The sequence below is a fragment of the Pteropus alecto genome, unplaced genomic scaffold, assembly GCF_000325575.1.
Source record: "Pteropus alecto unplaced genomic scaffold, ASM32557v1 scaffold28, whole genome shotgun sequence".
Taxonomy (NCBI): domain Eukaryota; kingdom Metazoa; phylum Chordata; class Mammalia; order Chiroptera; family Pteropodidae; genus Pteropus; species Pteropus alecto.
The window spans coordinates 1,152,274-1,175,199 of NW_006441063.1; the positions used below are offsets into that span (position 1 = coordinate 1,152,274).

The 22,926-nt window shown below is 40.7% G+C and overlaps 2 protein-coding genes across 2 annotated transcripts; one reads left to right on the top strand and one right to left on the bottom strand.

The window, feature by feature from the left end:
• Positions 1-52: 52 nt before the first annotated feature.
• Positions 53-17,170, top strand: CUNHXorf38 (chromosome unknown CXorf38 homolog). Its single transcript, XM_025051315.1, is given in 6 exon segments — positions 53-298; positions 5,952-6,071; positions 7,252-7,401; positions 7,694-7,873; positions 14,256-14,418; positions 15,859-17,170. Coding segments are annotated over 5 exon segments (816 nt in total). The 5' UTR covers positions 53-94; the 3' UTR covers position 14,418; positions 15,859-17,170.
• Positions 17,171-17,398: 228 nt separating this feature from the next.
• On the bottom strand, positions 17,399-22,855 carry MPC1L (mitochondrial pyruvate carrier 1 like). Its single transcript, XM_025051316.1, has one exon. It carries the CDS (start codon positions 20,731-20,733, stop codon positions 20,272-20,274), a length of 462 nt encoding a protein of 153 aa, XP_024907084.1. The 5' UTR covers positions 20,734-22,855; the 3' UTR covers positions 17,399-20,271.
• Between the last annotated feature and the right edge of the window lie 71 nt (positions 22,856-22,926).

Here is a 22,926-nt window from a genome sequence, read left to right on the forward strand (position 1 = left end):
GCCCGGGGCCTTGACCACAGCCTCCCAACCCCATCCGCGTCCCCGTCCCGAGGGTAGTGTCCCATACCCTCCCCCTGGTGCGGGGCCGACCGCAATGCCTGGGGCTCAGATGCCCAGACCCCTCCCCTCCCTTTCGGACCCTCCTCACCGCCGCCCCGTGTAGTTTCAGCCTCAGTGTCAGGTGTGCGCGGAATGGAAACGGGAGATTTTGAAACATCACACCAACAGAAATGGAGACGTCTACTGGGGAAACTGCCGGCCCGGCCTCTGGCCGGTGGACGCTTGGGAGGTGGCCAAGGTAAGCACCTGCGGTTGGTAGGGTTGAAGGACGTCACCCACCAGGTAGGAGTCACCTGGAGCCCAGGGCCTCGTAAATAGATCGAGAGAGATTGGGTATTTGATCTAGGGTCTAGTGTCTAGGCGGTTCAGGGCTGTTCTGTTGGACCCAACCCAATTTAGTGAAGTAGAAGCTTGCTTCTACCTGTCTGCTTCCTAAAGGCATTTGAGTTTGCTACGCTTGCTTGCAAAGCTGTAGTAAAGATTTCAAAAAGAGATTCTGGGGCAAGGTGTAGAGCGAACATCACGAGCACAGGCACAGAGAGAAAAACATGAAAGGTGTTTTTAAGGATAAACGCCCTCAAAATGAGAGTAGCTCATTTTGACTCTAGTGTACCATGACGATTGCCAAGTAAGTTAAGGGAAGTTATGACTAAAATATAAAGGACTTTAAGTGCCCATCTAAGGCATAAAACTTTGGTGAGCTGAGGATGGGAGGGTACTGTTAGGTCTGTTTTCAGATTTTGGCAATGTAGGACTTACTAGCTGGGCCAATTGGGAATATTTTTGCCGTTTTGATGTTTGCCCAAAGCCTAGTAGGGGATGGAGAGGGTCAGTCAAAATGGCCTCCTAACACAAATTAGCTTTTGGAGTCAGTCTTCATGCCCAGTTAGCAGCAGGCACAAGCTTGGTGCCTGGGAAGCAGAAATCGGAGTCCCAGCTCATCTACTGTGGTGTGACATTGGGCCAGCCTCTGTTCTCTAACCTATATCAGTGGCCCTGAGTTTTTTGGCTATCATGGACCAGTAAACCCACCATACCTGCACCTTCTTCCCTGTTTTGTTTTGTTTTTTTCCCAAGCCATCATAGAATTGCCAACTTCTACTTTTACCTAGAAAAGAAAAAGACTTAAAACTCTCCTCTTTACTGTGACTGTCCTCCACCTGTTTTGGTATCTGTTGTTGCTTTCATACCCTCAGAATCCTCTTGAAGCTCAGGCCACCTGTTTTTGCCACTTTTTGTTGCTGTCACCTGCAGACTTAATCCAACCTTGTGTTCTTAGTTTTTCTCCAACCCCATCCTCCTTTTTTCTCCTTTCTCTGAACTTGCCTGGCCCAACTCCAGCCCTGATGACACCATCTGCTTCTTCTCAGGGGAAGATTGTACAAGGGAGCTGACTGGTTTCACTTTCAGGTTTTTTTTTTTTTTTTTCTTTAATGAGTAACATATTTATTTCTCCCATCTCTCCACCCCTACCCCTTTGGCAACCATCAGCTTGTTCTCTATATCTATGGGTTGGTTTCTATTTTGTTTATTTATTCGTTTGTTTTGCTTTTCTAGATTCCACATATAAGTGAAATCATACAGTATTTGTCTTTCTCTGACTTCTTTCACTTAGCATAATACCCTCTAGGTCCATCCATGTTGTCGCAGATGGCAAGAAGAAAACAGAAGCACTAATTTGAAAAGATATGTGCACCCCTATGTTCATTGCAGCATTACTAGTAATAGCCAAGGTATGGAAGCAACCTAGGTGTCCATCAATAGATGAATGGATAAAGAAGATATGGGATACACATGCACACAGACACATACACACATATACATACAATGAAATAATACTCAGCAATAAAAAAGAATGAAAGTCTTGTCACTTTCAGTTCTAGATCACGAGCCCCAGTCTGGCCATGTCTCTTTATAGGCTTCTGTTCCTGGAGATGACTGTTGCTGCCTATCCCTCGCCAAGCTCCCACTAATGTTCCTCCACCCTTAATCCCAGCTGCTAACCTTGCTGATGCTTCCTGGAGTTGATGAATGCTCACAGACACATTTCATCTTTATTAGACCCACCAACATATCTCCATGTGCACCATCTTCTTCTGCTACAAAGGAGGGGCATCTTTCCTCTAATCGCCCTACCCCTCTACTTGTATGTTGGAACTTTTCCCCCACTGGCTTATTCCCATTACTGTAAAAAATAGCTTTAATATTGCTTTGGTTTATTTAATCTTTTTAAAAAAGGAAAGATAAGATTAAACAGAGTTATTATATGACTTAGCAATTCTACTACTAAGTATATACCCAATGAAATGAAAACATATATCTACACAAAAACCTGTGCCTGAATGTTCATAGCACTATTCACAATAGCCAAAAGGTGGAATCAACACAAATGTCCATCAATTAATGAATGGATAAGCAAAATGTGGCACATTCATACTATGGAATATTATTTAGCTATAAAAAGGCATGAAATACTGATAAATGCTGCAACATCGGATGAACCTTGAAAACATGCTAAGTGAAAGAAGCCAGTCAAGTGTTGTATGATTTCATTTATATGAAATGTCCAGAACAGGCAAATCTATAGAGACAAAAAGATTAGTGGTTGCCAGGGTCTGGGACAGAGACGGGGGTAATAGCTGACGGGTAGAGGGTTTCTTTTTGGGGTGATGAAAATGTTCTAAAATCGACTGTGGTGATGGTTGCACAACTCTGTGAATATACTAAAAACCACTGAACTGTACACTTAAAACATTTTACTGAAGTATAATTGATATATAACAGTTTCAGGGGTACAACATAATGATTCAATGTATATATTGCAAAATGATCACAATAATTCTAGCTAACATCCATCACCACAGTTACAGTTTTTTTTCTTATGACAAGGACTTTTAAGATTTATTCTCTTAGCAACTTTCAAATATGCAATACAGTATTACTAACTACAGTCACCATGCTGTACATTACATTTCCATGACTTAATTATTTTATAAGTGAATATTTGTACTTTTTGACCCCCTTCATCCATTTTTCCCACCCCTGCCTCTGGCAGCCGTCATTCTGTTTTTTGTATTTGTGAGCTCCGTGTTTTGTTTTGTTTTTTAGATTCCACATATAAGTGAGATCATAAGGTATTTGTCTTTCTCTGTCTTATTTCACTTAGTATAATGCCCTCAAGCTCCATCTATGTTGTCACAAAGAACTGTACACTTTAAATGGGTGAATTGTGTGGTATGTTAATTATATCTCAATAAAGCTGTTTAAAAAAAAAAACACTTGAATGAATACTTGGAAAATAAAATTTAAAAAGAAAAACTTCCCTGATCCATTCCCCCAGCTATCTCCCAATTTCTCTGTCTGCCTCCCATATGCATACCCAGTAGAACTTCTCAAAAGGAGGGTTTTATACCTATTCTCTTTTCCACAATTCCTGGTGAGTCCTCAACCCCTTTCCCCTGGCTTCCTCCCTCCGCCATTCCACTGCAGCTGCCTTGCCAGGGGACACATATGACATTTAGCTGTCCAGCCTTGTCTTTCTTACCTCTCACCAATTTGGCACTACTGGCCACTCTTCTTGAAACACTCCTGGCTTTGTGATATCATTCTCTCTGAGTTTCCTCTTACTTTCCTGGCTTCTCCTCCCCAGCCTCTTTCTGAGTGTTGGCCTTTCCCAGGTCTCTTCTGTCCCCCTCTTCTCCTCTGGTTATATTACCCAGGTCCACGGAGTTAAATATTAAATACTACCCTTATGCTGATGGCTCACAAATTTGTACCCCTAGCCTTGCCCTCTTTTCTGTGCTCCAGATGCCTATCTCTCACTGCTTACTTGACCCTTCTACTTCATTACCTCCTGGGCACTTTGTATTGACTTCTCATGCAGGATCCTTCATCTGCCCTGCAAACCTATGCCTGTGCCCCACCACCATCTACCTAACAGACATTCTTGCTTTATCTCTTTCTGAACTCTCACTACCCTCTTTATACCTGCAGAATATCTCTGGAATCCTCCTTTCCATCTCTGTGTCACAACTCTTGCCCTTTCCTGCCTGGTTTCTTGCTGTAGCCTCCCATGTGGCTGCCTCTGCTGCTCTGGTCAGCTCTCCAGACAGCAGCGTGTGCGGTCTTCAAGTGAGAATTAGATCCTTCCCTTGCCTAAAACACCTGGATGGCTTCTCGATGTTCTGAGAATAAACTCCAAACTCTCTTCCAGAGCCAGTAAGGCCTAGCATGATCTGGCCCCCTGTTTATTTCTGCAACTTCACCTCCTACTACTAAATACAGAGACAGCAGAGGGTAGTGAGGGGAAATAAGGTGTGTTTCCCACCACTGTGCATTTAACACATGGAACGTGGTGTGCGACACAATTTTAAGAAACAGTTTTCAGTGGCAGGGAGACAGCAGAGCCTTCCTGTCAGCTTCTAGTTCTGAAGAAAAGGAATAATTACTAGAATAAAACTTTAATGACAAGAGACAAGTATATATTGGTGAGAAGATGCCAGACAGGACATGCATTGTAATGGAAAAGAAAAACCTTGCTTGGTTTTGAGGCGGCAAAGGCCCTTCTAACTTTGGATTTTCCTGTCAGCAACAGCTGGAGTAAGCAGTTTTTTCTTTTTCTCTTTTCATGGAATTAGTCTGCCTATCATACGTCAGTTAACTTCTTTGTAGCATCCATAATAGGCTTCTTTCAGAGGGCTGCCATATCAGTGGCTGTTAAGACATAGAAAGACTGATAGTACTGGCCTCCATACCTTTTGATAGGGGCCATTCAGTGTATTGTATACCAAATTCTCCTTAATTATGTGAGGCTCAGGTGTAGGATTCCACCACTATCAGGAACACGGGGTCTGTCGGCACCTACCACGAGCCTTTTATGAAACGCCATTCTGAGCAGCATTGTAGGAGGCATCGTGGTTGCTTGCCTACTGAAATGTGTTTGTAATTTTTCATGTTATTTTTTCTAGTCCCTTGGTAGGAATGTACTCTTGAGCTTAGCTTGGTAAAGTTGTAGTCTTCAGATGTAAATTTGGAACTATTTCAAGAGAAAAATATGTCCAAGCCTTGCTATAACACCATTTTTGACATCTGTGCCAGAAAATCTTACAAAAGGCAAGATCATGCTAGAACGAGGCCCTTCTAGTATATCTAGTGCCTCAAACCCTGAGATTCCATCTTTAATTCCTGTAGAGGTTCTGTTCACCTTGCACCATTAATGTGATAATTGCCAACATTTGTGGCCTGTTTATTAGCATGTGCCCGGCACCTGGCAAGTGCTTTCCTTGCATTAACTTATTTAATTCTTGCCCATCCTTTGAGGTAGATGAAGATAGTTACCCCTGTTTACTGACGAGGTGATCTAAGGATAAGTAATTTGCCCAAGGTCACACAGTTGGCAGGTGGCAGAGCTGGGATTTGAATCCAGCCCTGTCACACTCCAAAGCCCAGGTTCTTAACTTTATACTATCATACTGAACTTTCTCAGCTTTCTTAAGCCATTTTAGTGTCTACGTTGGAGTAACTTATTTTTAAATTTTAAATCTTTAATAACTCAGCCACCGACACTTCAGTAAGTAAAAGATAAAAGGTGCTTTCTACCCATGCTTTCTGCTTATATGCCAGTAAGAAAGGATAGAAAACCAGTTATGTCAAGTGTTTAAGTATCTCTGAGAGCAGAGGGACAGATAGAGCAACATTTTAGTTATTGCCCTTGGCCAAGGCTTAGCTGTCACACTGTTCCCTGACTTGTGTTTTGGACTCATGAGGCTCTAACTTGAAACCTCAGTAAGAGAATTTCAGTCATCCTTTGGGAAGCAGGCAAGTAACATTGGCCCCAGCAGCTCCTCGGGTTGGAGGAGACTCAGGTGCCCTTTATGCCTCCCCTCCTTCAGGCCTTCATGCCCCGAGGACTGGCAGACAAAACAGGACCTGAGGAATGTGATGCAGTTGCTCTTTTAAGCCTTATCAACTCTTGCGATCACTTTTTGGTTGATCGAAAGAAAGTCACAGAGGTAAGAGCTGTCAGATTTCAATCTGTACAATGGGAGTCAGTCATGTCAGTACTGTGAAGACCAGCCAAGAAACACACCCTGTGATGCTAAAGCAGCATCTAGATGTAGCATGTGGTCTCTCCCCAAAACAGTGGTGTGCAAACAGTATTAGAGTTTGCTTCAAAGTTGGCATCGCTCAAGCAGGCTAGTGGGGCTACATCCCATGCACCTTCTGTGATGTCCAAGAACTCCTATGTGAGAGCAGTCAGGAGACTGACCCTTTAGTTCTCCCTAATTGATGCTTCCTAACAGCTTGCTATTATATCATTCGCCACTAAACTAGGTAGACCTCAAATTTCTCTTCCCTGTTCTGCCATAAACAAAAGCAAAGTAATTTTCTGTATTAAAATACACACACACACACACACACAGTGATGCATCATTCTGTCTGTTGTATGCCAGCATTTGAGTCCTGCTCTTCTGAATCTCATTGGCTAAACAGTTGCAAGACCAAGTTATATAGAACTGAAGAAAATAAACACTAGTGGATAAACAAGGTCATAATAGATTGCTATGCTTGTCATATTTCCTCTGGGATATTTAGACTTTCTCTCTTTCTCCAGAGAACAGCTCTGGCACATTTATTATTCTGAGGGTCATTGAAAAGAGTATATTCGAATGGATTATTTATAATATGCAGAGAAAATACATGTATATTTTACTAGCATCCCAGCAGCTAAAGGGATTGAGAATCCTCTGTGACATCAGCAGACAAAAACTATCACAGTACAAAGTTGATCCCTTTGATATCTCTTAACGAAAATGTGGAAGACTTTACCTGAATTAATATATGATTAGATAGTACCATTTGTCTTAAAATATAGGCAGAAGTTGGTTTTCTTTTTATCATGGTTTCCACATCAAAAACTCCCTTGGCCCAGCTTCTTGGGGCTCAGATGATATTTAAAAGATTTTTGCATTGTCTGCTTCAGACTTTGGGTGTACCCAGAGCTGGTAGCCAATACTCTTGCTCTCTGGCAGGTTATTTTTAGTTAAGGGATTTGAGAGCTTGTAAGAGATATCCAACCAGTCACAGGATTTCAAGAGCTAAGGGTAGTTTAGGTTTGTTTGTATCTCAGTTTATCCCCGTTTGACTTTGAAGCTTTTTTTCTTTTTTTTTTTTTTTTTGGTCCTTCTTTAGTTGATTAAGTGCCGTAATGAGATCATGCACTCTTCAGAGATGAAGGTATCTTCTATGTGGCTTCGAGATTTCCAGAGGAAGATCCAAAATTTTCTGAATGAATTCAAGAATATCCCAGAGATTGTGACAGTGTACTCCAGAGTAGAAGAGGTAAAAATTAAGTTGAACACTTCTGGCATGAAGAACTAAGAGAAAAAGCAATCACAGTCGCTCATTTAAAATTTGAAGTTTATTAGGTTTAAATGAAATTTTAGAATGTAAATGGAGAAAAACATGTCAATATGAAATCTAGAATTATGCTGGGCTGAGAAGCTTTTCTGTGGTCACAGAATGTTGTTAAAATGGATCCAGTCAGTGATGTTTAATTATAAATTCATTGAGTAATTCAGTGGAATATCTTTTCCATTCAGTCGGTTCACATATTTGTTTGGTAATCCAACAGCTGTTGACATCTGACTGGGCTGTTCACATCCCTGAGGAAGATCAGCGAGATGGGTGTGAATATGAAGCAGGCGTTTACCTGAGTCAGAGCCAAGTAAATGAAATAGAAATGGAATTACTAAAGGAAAAACTTCAAGAGATATATCTTCAAGCAACAGAACAAGAGGTGTTGCCTGAAGAGGTAAAAAAAAAAAGTATTTTGTACTCTATGTGACTAAACAAAACAAAGGCGCCAGGGAGGAAGAGAACTCATTTTAACATATTGCCAGTTATGTTTCTGATTTACAAGTCAAATAATTTCCAGAAATGAATATTCTTTTGGCACAGATTAATATTGCCTTTAAACAAATATTTTCACTAATGTGTGCCACAGAATTCTGAATAAAGGCTTTGGAGATTCTCCAGGTCAAGGGGGATTGCAAAAAAAAAGTTTTGCTGGGAAAGTGCTGTTGAGCTGGGACTAACAGAATCAAATCTGAGTTTGGCAAATTGGCAAGAGAAGAAGAGTGTTCTTGGCAGAAGGAGCAGCACCTGCCAAGGCATGAAAAAATAGCTTAGACCTGGGCACTGTCAAGGCGAGCATAAGAGGCATGGTCAGATGTGAGGTGGTCAGGTAAATTGAAGCCATATTTTGAACGGTTTTCTGTGCTGTACCAAGGGATTTGGACCTTATTCCCAGAAAGCAGTAGGGAGCCAACAGATGTTTTTAAGTAAGAAAGAGTAAATGAAATAGAGCAGATATGGCTTTTAGAAAGTTAAATCTTATGACAATTGGAGGTTGGAGACTAGCCAGGAGGCTCTTGCAGTCGTGTGAGAGTGAGAGAAAGAGGACAGAAACTAGAGTGTGGAGGAGGAGCCGGATTCTGGAGACACTGTTTGGGCAGAGCTGATGGCTCTTAATAACTGATTAGATTACTTGGAGCATGGCATGGGATTGGAAGGAGGTAGAGAAGGAGGTGGGTAAAGGATCAGCAAGGTGTCTAGATTGGGACACTGCAAGCTAATGGTTTTAAGCCCTGATAAGGAGTGCCGGAGATATGAATCCGCTTTGTTATATGCAAGGTATTTTAAAAAAATAATGACAAACAGTAAAATTGTAGTCTAGTAAGGTTCCGAAATATTCCATCACTTGCTGGATTAGAATTCTCGATCCCCAGGAGATCTTAGCCAAATCATTTTACCTCTCTATTCCACCTGGTCCGAGGAAAGTAGTTTTGCTGGTTACCTCATTAAACACAGAGAGGGTGTTTATGTAATACAAGTGTGTATTTCATTCAGTAAGCCATGCTCCTTACTGGTCCATATGCCTATGTTAGCTGTTCTGACCTCGACACAGATGCTTCATTCAGCTTAGTGAGCTCCTTTAGTGCAGGGACTGGGTACTGCCAGTTTTTGGATGCGCCTGCCCCGGCACACCATAGGTGTTTAAAATGATGAATAAGACTGTTAAATCTTCTGTTTTCTAAATCCATGTGTTTCGTCTTGCTTTGTTTTAAAATGCCATTAGAGCCAGCCCCAGTTCTCTTTTTGCTACTGCTTTTAGAAGCAGAGTCGAACAAGAGAAGATAACCAGGAGATCAGGCTCACGGCCCCTAGTTGTCAGTAGTTTCCCCTTCTCTCAAGAGAACTGCAGTTCTTTCCTGCAGTTCTTTCCTGTTTGTGTAAGCAAAATGCATCAGCAGCAACACACTCAAGCCAGGAATCTATGTGCGTTGTGAGCTACAAGGAAACCTGGTAATCATCTTATCATATCCCCTGCTTGAGGCAGTGACCCCAAGGAGCAGGCATTGTCAGATGCAGGGCTACAAATCTGGGGTGTGAGGGCTGCCTAGGGGTGTCCCCACTCTTGCCCTGTGCCTTTCCACATGCCATGCTGCATCTTGTATCACCAAGGAGCTAGCAACTGTAAATTTCAAACCCTCATTATCTCTGTTTTACAGATAGGAAATTGGGGTTAATTGGCTTGTCCTATGGGTCCCCAAGTCTCTAGATAGAGTTGTTCTCATTTTGCATGCTTTCTGTTCAGTAGACTGTGGCATTTCTCTTGATATTTCAGTTGATCAAAACGTAAGTTCGGATTGATTGGCATGTTTGAAAGTTCAGTACTAGATGTGGTTATCTGTGTTCTATAGGGTTAGTCTCGAAAGTCAGAGGATTCAGTAAACAAAATTTCAGTGACTCTAAAATGCCATCAATTGTAAGATGCCATTAATTCAATTACTTCTAAGAAGAAAAAATGCTGCCAGTTTATTGTAAGATACTATCAATGGTAAGATGCATTCTCATTTGAGATACTGAAATATGAAAAAAAGTACATTTTGGAATTAAGAAATACAGTGATTATAACCACAGGACTTGCTTGGTGAATGTTTAACAAGAGCTGTTTCTGGTGTTCATTAAAATAGTAGGGATAGGGTTGGAAAGCCAAGTTGAGGGAAAAAATGGTTAATTTTAATGGTAATTTAGTGTGACGGTTCCTGAAAATGCATCACGGAGCGTGGGAGTACCAAGGAGCGCATAGCAGAGAGAGCTCATCATCTTTATTCTTCTCTGTTTGATTGACAAGCCTTATAATATATAACATTATAAAAAGGGGCTCCCATGAAAATATACTATGCATGTATAACTGTGATTGTAAAGTATGTTCTGCTCGAGAGCCACATGGGAGCAGCAGCTGCTCAGGCCCCTCAGGACACATGTCGAGTATATCCACCAAGGGTCCAGCTGCAGCAGAATTCAGCTGCCACCCAAGAGCCCTTTACATATTCCTGTAGGCCCTCCATGCTGTGTTAGGACCTGGGAGTTTAAAAATTCAGCTAAAGAACATTCACTGCAGTGAGTGGCTAAAAAATTCCTAAAGAAATTTCACATTCTTGAAAATCATTACTGATTTTGTAAACCCTGGTGAGGGAAACACCTTCATATACATCCATGGGGAAGCTTGGAGAGAAGGGGCAGAGACAGAATGTACTTGAGGAAGTCAGGGAAAGGATCAAAATGAAACTTTGTTATATTGCAGAAATATTTACTGAGCAAGTGGCTACGATGTGCTAGGCACAGTTCTAGAAGCGTGGTGTGCATCAGCGAACGAAACAAAGATCTCTGTAGGGGAAGACAGACAGTAAACAGTGAACATAATAAGTAAATGATGTGTAGAGCAGAGTATGGAGGATCAGGAATGGCAGAGTGGTGACAAGTATCAGGTTGCAATAGGGTGGTCAGGGTGGCCTCATAGAAAAGGGGAGACTTAGCAACACCTTGGAGGAGGTAAGGATTAGCCATGTGTATATCTGAAGCAAGAGCATTCAGATAGAGAGAATAGCAAAAAGTAGAGCTAGGGTGACTGGAGCGGAGTGAGGGAAAGAATAGTGGGTGAGATGGTGAGAGAGTGAAGGTAAAGAAGGCAGGTTATTATTGGGCCTTGTGAGCCATTGGAAGGACCTAGGCTATTGCTCCTGAGATGGGAGCAGAGGCAGAGTTCTCAGCAGCAGAATGACAAAAGGAGCACACTGGCTGCTATGCGAGGATGCTGGTGGTGGGGGGAGGGGCAGTTAAAGATAAAAGCAGGAAGACCAGTTAGGAGGGTGCTGCAGTTACCAGGTAAGGAAGATGGTGATCTGGACCAGGGTGGAAGTGTAGAGGTGGTAAGAAAGTGGGCAGATGTGGCATGTGAAAGGAAGAGGCATCAAGGTTAAGTCTAAGAGTTTTGACTTAAGTGACTAGAAGAATGAAGTGCTAAGTATATTTTACCTATAAAGTGCCTGGCACATGGTAGATGCCTCTCACTAAACATTTGTTAAGTATATGTAGGAAGAAAGGAATGCACCAGACACAATGCTATGTGTTTTTATTAGGTTCTTTCTAATCCTCACAAGAATCCTAGGTGGGGTTGGTATCATCATCCTTTATTTTGCATACATGGAAGTAAGCTCTGAGAGGTCAAGCGTCTTGCCAAAGTCACACAGCTAGTTAATTGACAAAGCAGGGCTTCAATTTTTCTAGTACTTTCTGTTTTTCCATCTCTACTTTCTCTTCCCTCTTTACATATAAACGTGCATAAGCCTTCCCCATTCTTATTAAAAAAACAAAACAAAACCCTGCTTTTGACTTTTTCTCCCCTCTCTCCCACCCCACAACCAAGCTAAAATAATTGTCTCTCTTAAGCATATTTCAAGGGCAGAAAGGGTCAGGAAGTAACAGCACAAAGGATCACACACAGCTCCCAAGTCATCAAATGAGAAGGCCTCCAAACAGGAGAGGGAGAACTGCACTCTATCCTGGATCTTGTGTGTGGTGCAAAGACCCAGCCAGTACGGTCATGGGCATCTGGTGGAATTGCGGGAAGGACCCTGGGGTGCATCTAGAGCACCAGGCACAGGCAATAAGCTCTAATAGTACAGTACTCACAGTTACTAATGTATGCTGTGAATAATGTCATTAGTATAATCTTCATTTCACATGTAATGGTTTCCCTATTTATTATTTAAAGCTCAGGTGTCTTTCAGGAGCTGTAGGCTTGTTTCCAGCCGTGTAATAAACAGCTCTAGCTGAAGGGCACATCCCCATCTACTTACTAACCTATCTGAACACATACTCCCTGGCCCTCCCTGCTCCCTATTCATTGTGGCCATAAGCCGCAGCTAGTCTTCCCCCTCCCTTCCGTCCTTGGCAGCCATCATCCAGCATCTGGCTTTTTCATTTGCTGACATCACAATCACCTGAGTGCCTGTTTCCACCCTAGACCTACTGCATCAGAATCAATCATACACACTCTCTAAAGTTTAAGAACCTCCTCTCTGTTAGGGGTTGGGTACTCCATAACTTTTCTTCATTAGATTCAGATCATCTTGACTTAGCTTGGAGTTGAGGGTCCCACATTAAAAGAAAAATCACCACACCCAAAAATATGAGTAACTCTCATCTTTTTAATAAGCACAGTGACCAGTGACAGTATCCTGGGTTAAGCCCAGTGAAAACACTTCCATGGTACTGAGAGTACTTTTATTAGTTTAAATGTCAAGAACTCCATTACTGGTGGGAGTTTAAATTGGTACAGCCTCTATAGCTGGCAGTTTTGGCAAACTCTATTAATAAATTAAAACAAAATTCTATCAGAATTAAAACTGCATTTCCCTTCTAGAAACAGATTCTACAAATAGACTTGTCACTTATACAAAATGACACATGTACCAGGTTAGTTACTGTAGCATAATTGATCTTAACAGAAGGTTTGAAATATGTTAAAATGTGAAACATCTATAACTGAAATATTATTCAGCCATTAAAAACTATGATGCCACTCTTTAAAATCTGATGTAAAAAAGATCAGTTGAAGAACAGTGTCTAGTATGCTACCATTTGTGTTTTTTAAAATGTGTATTCAGTGTATACACATGCTCATGTGGAAATATGTAGAATATCTCTGGAAGAAACACAAGAAATTTCATTGTGGTCATCTCTGTGGGGAGGAGCTAGGTGACTGAGGACAGGGTTTGGAAGAAGACTGACATTTTACCTTGTATCCTTGTGCTCATTTTGAAGTTTTTACCTGTGCATGTTTTACTATTAAATATATATGCACAGATACATACATATACATCCATGTGGCTAACCATACACATATATACGTATCCATATCCATGTGAATGTAAATGTATGTGTATATAGTTAATACATGTATGGGTGCAAAATTCAAAATGAAAGGGCTTCATTTTACTTTTATATATACATATATTTATGTGTGTGTATATGTATATGTGTGTATGCATATACACATGGTCCCTGACTTATGATGGTTTTACTTATGATTTTTCGACTTTGTGATGGCGCAAAACAGATAACACATTCAGTAAATACCATACTTTGAATTTTGATCTTTTCCCTAGCTAGCAATATGCAGTACCATACTCTCTCTTGTGATGTTGGGCATCAACAGTGAGATGATTTTGCCTTACTGTAGGCTAATATAGGTGTTCTGAGTGTGTTTGAGGTAGGCTAGGCTAAGCTATGATGTTTGGTAGGTTAGGTGTATTAAATACATTTTTGTCTTATGATATTTTCAGCTTAAGATGGGCTTATTGGGATGTAACCCCATTGAAAGTCAAGGATCGTGTGTGTGTGTGTGTGTCCCTTTCATAATAATGCAGGAGGCTTTAAAGCAAAAAAATTTGAGGAGGCAAGCAAGCACCCTCTTGTGTGGCCCAGAACCACCTATCCTGAGTCTTGTTTTGTTTGAGTAGAGGATGCTTTTTTTTTTAAATAAACTTATTTATTTAGATTAGTTTCAAGTGTACAGTACATTGGTTAGACATCTATAATGTTCATAAAACGATCCCCCCAATTGCTCCCTCCCTCCCCTTGCCCTCTGCTTTGTTTTAAAGGGTTTGTTTGGTTTTGTTTTTTAAACCTTAACCTGTTTGTGAGCAGGTGCCTGTAGCTAAGATTCCTGTCTCTTGGTGGACACATGAGCAGGAGCCAGTCTTGGAGCTAGTAAGTTTTTCATCTGAATTACAAGTCTGCTATAAAATGATCTGAGCTGTACATTGTATGGTTTATTCTTCCAGATTGCAAATCGATTGGAAGTGGTAAAAGAATTTCTAAGAAACAACGAGGATCTTAGAAATGGTCTTACAGAAGATATGCAGAAGCTAGACAGCCTCCATCTGCAACATCAAAAACGGGATTCAAAGGAACCTAGGGCACAGACACTTCAAGGGAAGGCCTGAGGTAAGTTTAGGCATTTGATGTTAAATAAGGACAGAATAACCTCATCTCTTTGATGTCTGTTCTCTTATGTAAAGTCATAATGAACACACAACTTAGTATCATCTGAAGTTTCCCTGTGTCCTTATTATTTGAGAGAAAAGACACTGGGCTCTGTGCTCTTTCTAACTGATGGTTCTCATATCTGTGAAGTAATTCAACATAACCCCCTTGTCAGCTTTGTTTAGGCAGATATATCTGAAGTCATTGGTCTTAAGTGGATCAACTTTATAACATAATTAAAAAGCACATCAGCTCAAAAGTGATGCCAATGATGCCTAGCTCTTAGCTGTGACATTAATAGCAACTTGTTAATTTCCATAAGAAAAACTTGTTAAAATAAATGTTTTCAGTATTTTACTTTTCTTCCCTCAAAAAAAATTAAATATTCTGTTTTAGGTTGCCCTTTGACAAAAATCAGGCATGTTCTATGAAAGGTTAGCATGGCTTCCATCTCACCCATCCTTTTCTGTGCAGAAGGAAAAACTTACTAGCATACTCTACCCAACCAAAAAGGAATCTTTGTTGTCTTTTCCTGGACTTTCCTTTGACTCTTTGGGAGGTTTTTTTTTTTTTTTTTAAATTCATGAGCTTGATATTGTGTGATCTATACTGACCAAAAATGTATTGGATACTCTTGTGCCAAAACTTGCTATCACCCAGAGTTTTTGTTTTGTTTTGTTTTGCTGTTTGTTATTTTGTTTTATTTGTTTTGTTTTGATGCTAATTAAAAGGTGAGATTCTTTCCTGGTCCTAAACTCCAGCTGCTTAACACAGTAAAGGCTGTGTTTGGCCAAGCCTCTGTGAAGGGTCCTTTAGAGTTCTCTGCCCACCCACTTCCTGAAAGTCTCATTCATGAGGATGCCCATGGGGCTAGCTGTGATGTAAAAGTTGAAATATAATAAATCTTTCCTTTTTGGAAGAAGGCAAGAAAAAAAAAATGTCTGAAAGACCAATTTCTAGCCATTTCCAATTAGTACAGAACTGTTACTACCATTTTTGGTAGCCCGAAGCAGTAAGTAGGACAAGGAATTGGGTCCAGACTGATCAGTGGGGACTGATCGACCAAAGAGGGAGGAGGGCCCAGGCCAGCATCACAAACAGGGGTGCTGAGGGAAGCTCCACAGTTGGTGGCTTGTTCATGGCACTTAGGAAAAGTAAGCTTCCGTGGCAGTCACAGCTTTTTCTCTTCAGTTAGATCCCAAGTGCCAAGCCCAGAGCCTGGTTCTCCTGTGCTCAATGAATATTTGTTGACTGAAAGGTCCACTGATAGTTTAGGAGTGTTCATATATAATTATAAATGTTAGTTATACTGTTAACTAAGCCTGGTCCTTCCTTAGGAGATTTAAGAATGAAATTTCAACATTCTTATGGAAATTCAAAGACATCATTTTCTTTCAACAGATTCACAAATTCATTCATACTTCCTGAATTCCTTTTACCCAAAAAGTCATCCACTTTGTCCTGTTTGTTTCCTGAACTGTGAAACCACTGTTGCATTGTATGCAGTGGTACTTAACTGGGCCGTGTTGCCTCTGGACCTTCAGGAACAGAATCGCCAAATCCCTGCTACCTGGAGGAATTGGAGGAATCACCCAAGTGAAGCCAAGGTCTTTTGCTTCCTCAGCTGCTCATCAAGGATGTGATCTGCAGAGAATGGGCCAAGGGTGGGGGTGTGTTTGGTATAATTTTACATTAAAAGGCATTTAATGTAATTTTTTAAAACTTGGATGAATGCAGATGTGCCTGTAACTTCCTGCTTTAATCTTTCCCATTACCGTTTGGTCTTTACTCTTACATTTTCTTTCTCCCTTCATTTCATGGAGTTCCTTGAGACAACTTCAGTAATAAGAAGAATTTTCATGCACCTTGCAACTCCCCCCAAACTAAGAAACTTAATGAAATATTTCCTAGCTTCTAGATATAAGGTACAAAACTTGCCATCAAATTAAATATGGATTCACTAACCAATTTAACACCTGATTTCCAACTTTAGGCACTTGAAGTTATGAACACTTTCATTTCATATCTCTTATATCTAGTTAACTTTTCTTTATCCAACAAACATTTATCAAGTGTCAACCATGTGCCAGGCACTGACATAGATGCAAATGTGAAGACTTCTAAGGTATAGAGGTATAGCTCTGTGAGGTTTTTCATCTTACTGGCTTTAATGTCTGTTCTGATAAATATATTGTTTATAAAAACATTATACTGGCAGCATTTAATTACATTGAAGTTGAAACAAAGGCAGACATTCCCAGAGAGGGCTTAAAAGCAAATGTGGCATGTACAGGGACATCAACCTGTGGGCCTCTCTTCTACAGATCTGTGCATGTGGGCACAAGTTGTGCACAAAAGAGTATTGACAAGCATTGGCAGCCAGCCATCAAGAGAGGACTGGTTAAATAAATCAGCACAGCCATGCTACAGAGTATTATACAATTTGTAAAAAGAATAAGGAAATGCTGTAATGTAGCAATATGGAATAATCTCTAAGATATATTAAAAAGACAAGCAGGATGTTTAACAATACATAGCATGCTGTAAAACTATTTGTATTTTCACGTAATAGATCTGGAAAAGTTGTCTGTTTTTCCCGAGCTCTTTTTGCTGTTAACCTCTGTGAAAGAAATTGGAGTTGAGGGGGAATGGTTAGAAGAAATTTGGCTTTTTTGTTTTGTATACTGCACATGAAATTTTTACAACAAACATACATTTGTGTATTTTGAAATTTTTTATTTAAAATTTTTAATTTCAAAATAAAGAGACATGAACAATATAAATTCAAACTGCAAGAGTTATGAGTCACATTTCCTGGAATACGTCATAGGCGACTCAACCTTTGGGGGCATTTGTGATTCGTCAGGGTCAGAAACTGCCTAGGAAGTGGTTTCCCTTCTGCACAAGGCTTTGTTTAATCTTGGAATGCCTTGTTTTCATCCAGCAATATGATTTGCTCTTGGTCTCTCTCTGGGATACAATATGTGTTTGGTTCATAGTTTCGAAAGAATTTGAGGAGAAAAATGGTTTTAGCATTATCGTTGAAAAGGTAACGCAGTTCTTTGGATTTTAGCCTGTGCTTTGCCAGGGAGCTCAGAAGACCTAAGGAGGAAGTCATTACTTATTAAACTCAGTATAAAACACAAATTCTGGAAAATGACAAAAGTGTGTCAGTAACAAAAGCTTCTAGAAAAATAACTGCCAATTCAGAAATGTTATTGGCTTCATAAAATAGTGGTATACTGGTAGAGATCTGTAGACAGTTTAAGTTAAATTGTAAAGGCCAGAGGATTATTTTTGAGAGTTTGGGGAGATTATGAAATAATTGTTACCCTAATGATTTGAAAGGTTCGTTTTTATTAAAGTATTAATCATTTATATGGCTTTAAGCATGAATATCTTAGGCAACAAAGGGTTAGATGTCTTAGTTGGGATGGCATGCTACCAATTAGATCCTGTAAGGAGAGCGCTGCATTAGAATAGAGGTGTTGTAATCTTTTGGATATTTTCCCTAATCGTTTTGCCTGCTAAATTATAAATGCAGAATGATAGGAAATTATCAGCAGAGAGTGCCTCTTCTTCCCTTACTAGGTTAATTAGAAACCTACCTGCTCTGAAATGTCTTCAACAGACAGTAGCCTTTTATTGAAATATAATACTTGAATTACAAAATATATTTTGTAAGACAAATCTAAAAATATATTAATTTCTACTCATGTAATGGTGAAGGGGAAAATCCTTCCATGTTTTAATAAAAAATCTTGATATAAAGTTGATTCATTTCAGAACTTTAAGAACAGCTTTTTATTATTGCATTATAGTCTCAATTATCTAAAATATTAGGAACTACCACTGTCTTCCAGAGACTACTTTCCTACTTCTCAAACCCATGCTCTATGATATATGCATGTTAGTAATGACCATAAAACTGCAAATTGAGCATTTTTGTGACATCTTTGGGAGGACGGGCAATGACTTTGCATGCTTTATTACTTTATATTGAGTTTCAGAAATGCACGAGAATTTTTATTTTAGAGCCATGTGGTAGCCAGCCTACAAAATGGCCCCCAATGATCCCTGCCTCCTGGTATTTCCAGGACACCCTTGTGTTGTCCTCCCATAGTGTACCTGGATTGCTCCATGTGACCAATAGAACACAGCTGAGGTGACGGTATGTCACTTTCCAGATTAAGCTATAAAAAACTATGGCTTTCATCTTGGGCTTTTGCCCTTAGAACACCTGCTGTGGGGGAATCTTGTGAGCAGCCCTGTGGCCCATATGACAAGGAACTGAAGATGCCTGCAAACTGCAAGTTTGGAACTGGATTCTCTAGCTCCAGGTAAGTCTTCAGAGACTGCAACCTGAGTGGATAGCTGACAGACCCTGAGCTAGCAGCGCCCAGCAAAACCACTTCAATTCCTGACCCTCAGAAATTGTGAGATAATAAATATGTTGTTTTAAGCTAAGTTTCGGGGTGATTTGTTTCACAGCAGTAGATAACTAATACACAAGTTTTCCAGAATTTGGTTTTTTTCCCCTCTGTATGTAGAATGCGAAATGCAGAAGCTGCCTACAAAGAGGACTTCTGTTTTGATGCCACAGAAGATAAAGGGAATCTTCCAGAGTTCCCCTAATATGTCTGTCTTTTCCAAGGCCTGATAATTTCAGAAACTTTCAGATAGTTGTTTTCAATTTCTTTGTATTTGAAAACTTTAACAAAAGCAGGGTTTAAGCAGTCTTAAACACATACATTGGGGTTCCCAGTAGATCACTCTGGAACTTCCTGCATCCTCCAGAGGGGGAGATTTTGGGTCAAGTCCCAGGGGGTAGCCTCTGCTGCAGAATGGCCTCATGTTCACAGCCCCACCCTTCTGTTGTGTGTCGTGTCCACTTCGCCCCCCTCCCCCTCCACTCCAAGGTTTAAGGAAACTCTATAGCTCCTGAGATTCGTAGGAGGATACTCTGGGCTAATACAGTTGATCACTGACCCTCACTCCCAACCGTAGCTAGTGTTCAACACAGGGTGACAGGTTAACCAGTTTTACAAACTACCACTTTCCTCATTTTCAGGCATGAGGAAAAGAGGAAAGGATTATGATTTTGTTTTTATTTTCTATTTGTCTATTTACCTAGAGTCCAGGGTTGACACAACTGACCTCAGAGTTGCTTATCCTGTTTCCATATATTCTATAATTGCTCTCTGTTACCAAGAGATTCTAGGTTCTCTTAATAAGCATTCTTTAAAAGTAAACGATTTCACTGATTTCATTTAAACTCATCTCCAAGTAGCTCTGGGACTTTTTTTGGTGTAAAGAGATTGATGATTCTACCAAGTTTTAAAAATGTGTGCTAAGCATCCTTTTTTGGCCATGACCCCCAAAATAAATAACAAAAACATGTCCCCAAGAGAACTTTAGGAAAATAAAACAGCAATGAATTAGTTTAAAGTGTCTTTTCAGTCTTCCTCTCCTATGTAAAACTAACTCTTGAGTTGCAGGTCCCATGAACAGGAAGGAAGACCGACCAATGTGGCCTCACCTTCAAAACATTTCCAGGTCAAGAAAGAGGCGACAACACTCGGCTTTAGTTCTATGCTACTTTATTTTTTATTAACCAAACTGCAGGTTTAAATGAGAGTCTCACTGTTTTAGAGTCAAAACCCAAACTTTTCACTGGTCTTTTCTTTAGGAAGAATTACTAGTACAGTGCTCGCAAACTGCAGAGATTCAACAGGGCTTACTCGAAAGTCATTAAGAAAATTGTTTTGGGGACTGTGGATTAGGGCTGGTGGCCACCTAGTCCAAGCTGGCAGCCTAGGCGTCGCAGGCTGTAGCGTCGATGTAAAAATCAGTGTCAGCGGTGTCGGTGTCGGTGGTGACGGCAGCGGCAGCGTCGTCGTCGTCGTTGGTGTTAGCGGTGGCAATGGTGGCGGCAGCAATGGCCTGTGCAGCGCCGCTGCCATGGTGGTACATTAGGTAGCGGCTCGCCTGTATACTCTGCGCCATCACGTTGGTGCCGTGGCACGCCATCAGCACCAAGTTTCGAGGCTGTACGCGGTAAGCGAAGCGCATGAAGGCCATCGAGTAGAAAATGAGCGCTGTTGTCATGCGGCCGCTGATGATTTCCGGCGACGCCTTCATATCTCTAAAGGCGGCTAGCGGTAGGCCCCAGTTGGCCACGGGACCCCAAAAATGTGTGCTCGTTATATAATCTCGGAACTCCTTGGTCTTCATGTAGTCCCTCGCCTTCTGCCACAGTACCGCCAAGGCCGCCATGATCACTAAGCCGTGGGAGTGCCAACGGATGAAGAGCCAGCTCACAATGAGACGGAGCGTGGAACTCGGAAGTCACAGTGTACCCGGATGTGGCGTCTGCCCAAGCGTAACTGCCGTAAAGTGTGCCAGACAGCACGGGCCGGAGCGTGGCCTCATTCTAGTGCCTTTTTTCACGTACCTGAAGTGTGTAGAACGTGCGTGCGTGCGTGCGTGCGTGCAAGTCTCTGTGCTCCCTCTAGCAAAGATGGAATCACAGCCTCGTCCTTTGCTCCCATTGTGCTGCAGACATTTTAAAGTTTTCAGGGCTATACGTGCCACCCAGGAAAGTGAGCGTGGCTGGCTGCTTCTCCTCAGCTCTGCAGAAGGAAGCTTTGCTTTTTCAGTCCAGTCTGTCAACAGTGTTGACTAGATGTTGATACAAAATTCTTCAACCAGATAAAGAATTTTAGTCCTTACACAGTTTGCTGGAGTGTTGAAGGCACAGTGAACACAGTGACATTTCACTGTGCCTTCCATATTCCAGCATCTGGCTCTTGACAAAGACATTCTCCTAACTTAACCACAATACAATAATCCACTCAGATACTTAACATTTAGTACAGTACTGTTATCTAATATGCAGTACATATTTAAGTTTTACAGTTTTATGGCTTTTTTTCTTTTTTTGAGTGGGGGTGGGGGTAAGATCCAGGATCCAATCAAGATTCACATTTAGTTATCTCTTTTAGATTAATTTCCCTTAATCCAGAAGAGTTTTCAGTGTTTTTTGTCTTTAGTGACAGATATTTTTGAAGAATACAAGTCAATGGGTTTTCAGAATGTCCTTAATTTGGGTTTGTCTATTTTCTCATAATTAGATTTAGGTTGAACATTTTTTGGCAGGAATAGCATGTAGGTGATATCGTTTCCTTAATGCATCACAGCGGCAGACATAGGATGTTACTTTGTTCCATCATTGGTGATATTAAGTTTGATCATTTGGTTAAGGAGTTGTCTGCCAGATTTCTCCATTGTAAAAGCACCCTTTCCTTCTGTAATCAAGAAATAATTCAGGGGAGCCTATTTAAGAATGTCAGATATTCTATTCTCCAACAGTCTTTCACCTAATAGTTAATATCCGTTGATGAAAATTCTTAATGACGAAACTGATGATTACTTTCCTAATGTTTTTTACTTTTTCCAATAAAAATAATTGTTGAAAAGTAATTAAAGTGTACATTGAAATATTAATATTTTAAGTAGTGATTTATAGATAAACCTATTGAACCTTTAAAAGTTAACAAATTCATTATGTTCAGTTACATCCCAAATATTTCACAAATATAGCTTAAAAATACATAGTATAGCCATTGCTGAAAAGGAAAGCAGCATAATTTTTAGATAACCCTAAAATGCTGGGCTTCCAAATATGGATGACTAGTATACTGGTGTAAATTAGTTCATTATAAGTCTGAGTTAATAAATCAGCAAGCATGAATTGAATGACATTTTACGCCTACACTGCCAGATGCTCCAATGTCCTAAAAGAATTGTGAGTTACTACTACTTGTCCACAAAAGCTTTCAGTACTTGTGGATCATCTCACTTGGGTTATTACTGAGTTTCAATGACCTATTGCTGCATAACAAATCACCCCAAAACTTAGCGGTGTAGAACAACAATCCTTTATTTTACTCAAAATTTGTGATTTGGGTGGGGTTCAATGGGGACAGCTCAGTCTGCTCCATGGATTGCCGGCTGGGGCAGGTCAGCTTGAGCCTGGAAGATCCACTTTCAAAATGGCTCACTTAACATAGCTGGCAAGTTGATGCTGGTTGTTGGGTGGGAGTTCAGCTGGGACTATTGGCTGGCCGTCTTAGTTCCTCTCCACAAACTGCTTATGCTTCCTCACAGCATGGTGGCTAAGCTCCAAGAACAAGTGAAACGAGAAACAACTATATGGTAGGCAGAATTCTAAGATGATCCCCAATGTCCCTTTGAAAACTCAGTCTGGCCAGCACCTTCATTTTGGCCTCATGAGACCCTGATCACATAATCCAGCCATGCTACGGCCAGAATTCTGACCTATATACTGTGAGCTAATAAATGGGTACTGTTTTATTTTTATTTTATTTTTTAGGCAAGGCAACCTTTGGTTGACCTCACAGATTGCAAGGACCTTGTCAGCTTACAAACCCTTATTATTTTTTTTCT